General features: G+C 36.5%; 1 protein-coding gene across 1 annotated transcript; it reads right to left on the reverse strand.

Moving 5' to 3' along the window:
- Window positions 1-449: 449 nt before the first annotated feature.
- LOC129966447 (uncharacterized) lies at window positions 450-1,457 on the reverse strand. The gene has a single exon (XM_056080872.1). It carries the CDS (start codon window positions 1,455-1,457, stop codon window positions 450-452), a length of 1,008 nt encoding a protein of 335 aa, XP_055936847.1.
- Window positions 1,458-5,163: the final 3,706 nt, after the last annotated feature.

Raw genomic sequence — 5,163 nt, forward strand, 5'->3', positions numbered from 1 at the left:
CTCCGAGATCCTGTGTCTGTATCTTTCTGGTACAATTATAACCGCGCAATTTTATTGGAATACTGGGTGTTAAGAAGGTTTCTTGAATACCTAAACAAATTGGATGAAATTTGTTTAAAATTGTCTTGATGTCTGAAAGTTTGGAACGTATGCCGCGACAATTCCATGAAAAGAAGGTACCCATTACGAGCGAGGTTTGGAAAAGGAGAGAGAATGGCCATTTATTGGAATTGCCTGATCTTCGCAACTCATATCAAGTGCATCTTCATCCTCCGATGGATGGAGCTTAAAATCGGGAATGGTTGGTTTTCCCCCAAAAATGGACGTTAAGTCCTTATGGGCTATACCATCTTTCGCCAACCCTAAAGCAACTGAATTCCGTGAAGTAGACTTTTGCAGTTTCGAGGAAAGGTCTTTATATGAAAGACCACGTTTTGCGAGTTTTAATGTCAGTGAGGACTGAGTTTTTTTTTCCGAATTTTTTTCGATGTTGACAGGTCAGGTTTAGGAGATTCTGGAAGGCTTTTAACAGAATTCTCAGAATCAGATTCAGAAGTTTTTGCAGGAGGTTTTGTCTTTGTAGTCTGCTTCATACAGTTCTCACAGGAACAATTTATGCAAAACGATTTTTGGACAACGGAAGCATAACTTACACCAGGAGTAGGAGTTTGGACCCTACGCCTGGCTTCGGAGTATGATAAATTTTCTTTTATTTTTAATGATGTCACTTGTTTTTCCAAGTTCCAGCGTGGGCAAGATCGAGCATATGAAGGGTGATCACCACCGCAGTTCACGCACTTTTCTTTTGCGGTGCACTGCTGGCTGTCATGCCCTTTTTCAGCACAACGGGCACAAGTTAGTGTCCCGCGGCAATTTACTTTGGAATGACCATATCGCTGGCACTGATAACATCTTAAAGGATTCGGAATGTACGGTCGAACTGGTAACTTTATATAGCCCGCATATATATATTCTGGTATATTAGGACTGTGAAATGTAAGTATATAGTGTTTAGTTGGGAGTATTTGACCTTCTCGCCGAATTGTAATCTGGCGAACTTGCGTCACTCCTTGTGGTTTCAATTCATGGGATATTTCTTCTAAAGACACATTGAATAGTTCTCCGCAGGTAATAACCCCTTTGGAGAAATTTAGAGATGTATGTGAATTCAAGGAAACCGGAATATCTGCAAGAGCTTTGAGTTTGATAATTTGTTGTGCTTGTTTTTTGGTGTTTATTTCCACTAGCAGATCACCAGATCGCATTTTCCGAATAGATAGGACATCACCAACTGTAGCTGATATTGCTTTCTGCACAAGAAACGGTGAAACAGAAGAAAAGGTCTCTTTATTATCCGATAGGCGCTTGATTACAAAAAACTTATCAAAATAATGAATATTAGTGGTAATATGGTAAACTTTACGCCCACTGTTACGACCACGTTTGGAGGAGCCCATACGATATCAGAAAAGATTCGGGTCCAACGGCACCGCCCACCATGGAGCCCAACAAGGGAAGGCAGCCACCGGCTCTGGCCATTCCCAGCCTCGGCGCTTACCTTGATGCTAGCCGGAACCTATACGCTCGGAGTTACCCCCGGGGACAGTGACCACCCTTAACGCCAAGCCCAAGGAGTAACCCCTTCGCTTGATCCCTAGCAGACTAGCCACTCAGGTGACTAGCTACCAGCCGATTGATGCATAGGGGACCACAGTGCACCACCCATCTTTCTAGTGGGTTGCCACGCACGGCCAACACGTGGGGTTTTGGCTGTCCATGAGAAGCAAGAAGCAAACAGAGCGGCGACAACTTCTCATGGAGAGCTCCCTCGCTTGCCGTCGAGGGAAGGAAAAACACAGCAGAAGGCGTAGGGGAGTTTGAACATGAAGGGAGTAAAGATCCCTGGGTACCTCGGGATTGGGACACCCGTACTCACCTATAGTAGGTGAGCCCCTGAGGGGGTGTAACAGCCTGCGTATTGTTTTCCGTAATGCAAATTTCATTTCAAACAAAATTAATTATTTTCGCTCCTTTGTAAATAAGTATAACCCCGATGTATGGTCAATGGTTAAACGTATTTAGAATCTTAGATCCTTCAGCCACGAGAAGATTGTGTGACCTGGTGGGCAGATCGACAGAGCTATTTGCTGGTCTTCAGTTCGAGTCTAGAAAAGGACGAATAATTTTAAATATTTTAATTTTTTTTAATATTATTCTCTGTGACTAATCTGCAGTTACTGCAAATTTTTACAAACCTTATATTTTAAAAATAAAAATTTACAATCGAAATATCTGTAAAATGAATTTAAAATTTAAGAGTGGAGATATTACAAATGCGCAGAATACAATCCAATTCTTAGCATTGTGCTTTAAAACTAGATTCGCCTCGTCTTTGAAACTAGGTGTGGTTAATTGTATTTAGAATCTTATATCCTTCAACTTCCAGAAGAATGAGTTGTTTGGTGGGCAGATCGACAGTGCTTTATTGCTTTTTGCTGGCCCTCAGTTCGAGTGTGTAAACGGACAATTAGATTTATATATTTTTATTCTTTTCTTATTTTATTTTCAATATTTTTAACATAGTAATTCTACAGTTACTACGAATTCAACCTATTTTCATATTTCGTAAAATAAAAGTTTACATCAAAATATCTATAAATTTAATTGATATTATAGGTATCTTGCGCATGCGCAGAGATCATCCGCATTCTTAATATTGTGCATTTCGACGAGATTTCCATCTCATATGAAATGATTAATCGTATTACGAGTCTTAGATACCGGAGACGCTGACAGGAAGTGTGGCCTGGTGGGTGGAACAACATTGTGCTTTTCGCTGGTCTCCAGATCGAGTCTGGAAACGGACGAAGATATTTATTTATTTTCAATTCTTTTCTTATTTCAATTTCAATCATTATTTTACATATTTATTCTACATTTACTACGAATTCAACCTATTTTCATATTTCATAAAATAAAAGACCGTATCAAAATATCTATACATTTAATTGAAATTTTAAGTCTCTAGATCTTGCGCATGCGCAGAGATCATCCATATTCTTACCATTGTGCTTTCAGATGAAATTGTCATCGTATTTGAAATGATTAATCGCATTAAGAATCTTAGACACATTTGACGCTGCAGGGATGTGTGACCTAGTGGTTAGATTGATGATATCATTTTCAATGCTTTTTCTGGTCTTCAGTTCGATTTTGGAAATGGAGGAATAGATTTACATACTTTTATTTTTTTATTTCATTTTCAGTCATTATTTTACATACTAATTCTTCAGTTACTATGAATTCCACCAATTTTCATATTTCAAAATATAAAATTTTTCATTAAAATATTTATAAATTTAGTTGAAATTTTAAGCGCAATGAGATTGCACATGCGCAGAGATTATCCGGATTCTTAATATTTTGCATTTCGACGAGATTTCAAACCTAATTTGAAATGGTTAATCGTATTAAGAATCTTAGACGCGTTTGATGTGCGTGGGATGTGTGGCCTGGTGGTTAGAACAACGTATAGGTTTTCGCTGGTCTTCAGTTCGAGTCTGGAATAGATTTATACATTTATATCCTTTTTTTAATTTCATTTTCAATCATTATTTTGCATACTAAATTTACATTTACTGCATATTCACCCTATTTTCATACTTCAAAAAATAAAATTTTACATCAAAATCTGCATACATTTAATTGAAATTTTAAGGGCCTGGTGCTTGCACATGCGCGGTGATCATCCGAGTTCTTATCATTGTGCATTTCGAACAGATTTGCATCTCATTTGAAATGGTTAATTCTATTAAGAATCTTAGACCACTGAGAGGCTTAAGGGATGTGTGGCCTGGTGGATAGAACTGCTCTGTGTTTTTAACTTCTTTCTCATGGTCTTCAGTTCGAACCTGGGAACGGGCGAATCCATTTAAATGTTTTCTTTCTTTTCTTATTTCGTTTTCAATTATTATTTTACATATTAATTCGACAGTTACTACATATTCGACCTATTTTCATATTTCATAAAATAAAATTTTACATCAATATATTTATTAATTTAATCGAAATTTTAAACGTCGGGGTTTTTCACATGCGCATCCGTATTCTTAGCATTGCATATTTAGACAAGATTTCCGTCCGATTTGAAATGGTTAATCGTATTAAGCCTATTAAACCAATTACTGCTCAAGGGAAATGTGGTCTGGTGTATAGAATGCTATGTTGCTTTCCGTTGGTCTTCAGTTTAAGTCTAGAAATGGGCGAATAGATTTATATATTTTTATTCTTTTCTTATAACCTTTTCAATATTATTTTATATACTAATTCTACAGTTAATAAAAATTCGGCCTATTTTCATATTTTATAAAAAAATGTTATGAAAATATCTATAAATTTAATTGAAATTTTGCACATGCGCAGAGATCATTCGTAATCTTACCATTGTGCTTTCAGACGAGATTGCCATCACATTTCATACTTGAAGTGGTAAATGGTATTAAGAATCTTAGTGGCGCTGCAATTGGAATTTGTGGCCTGGCGGATGGAACGAAACGGTGCTTTATGCTATTTTTTGCTGATCCCCAGTTCTTAGTCTGGAAACCGACGAATAATTTTTATATCTTTTTATTCTTTTTTCATTATTATTTAAATACAAATTTTATATTACTACGAAGTCTTCCAATTTTTCTACTTCATAAAAGAAAATTTAACGTGAAAACATGTATAAATTTGACTGAAATTTTAAGTGTCGAAATCTTGCACATGCGCAGGGATCATCCATATTCTTAGCATTGTTCTTTCAGATGAGATTTCCACCGCATTTGAAACTTGAAGTTATTGATCGTATTAAAATTCTTAGACAGTATCGTTACAATAGGAACGTGTGGCCTGCTGTATAGAACGAAATGATGCTTTCGGCTGCTTTTTGCTTTAGCTTAAGGACAAGCTTAAAGGAAATACGTCATTTTTACAACAGAACATGGGGTGCAAATGCTGAAGAGCAACCATTACATGAGATGTTTAGCCAATGAATTATGTAAACAGATGCATTAGATACGCGGTACAATATAATTCATGGAATGAAAATTCATAATAGCGCAAAAACAAAATTATCAAAAATAGCACATTGCTTGGTTTAAAAGTGGTACATTTCTTGGTAGA

This window comes from Argiope bruennichi, chromosome 4 (genome assembly GCF_947563725.1).
Source record: "Argiope bruennichi chromosome 4, qqArgBrue1.1, whole genome shotgun sequence".
In the NCBI taxonomy this organism is placed as follows: Eukaryota; Metazoa; Arthropoda; class Arachnida; order Araneae; family Araneidae; genus Argiope; species Argiope bruennichi.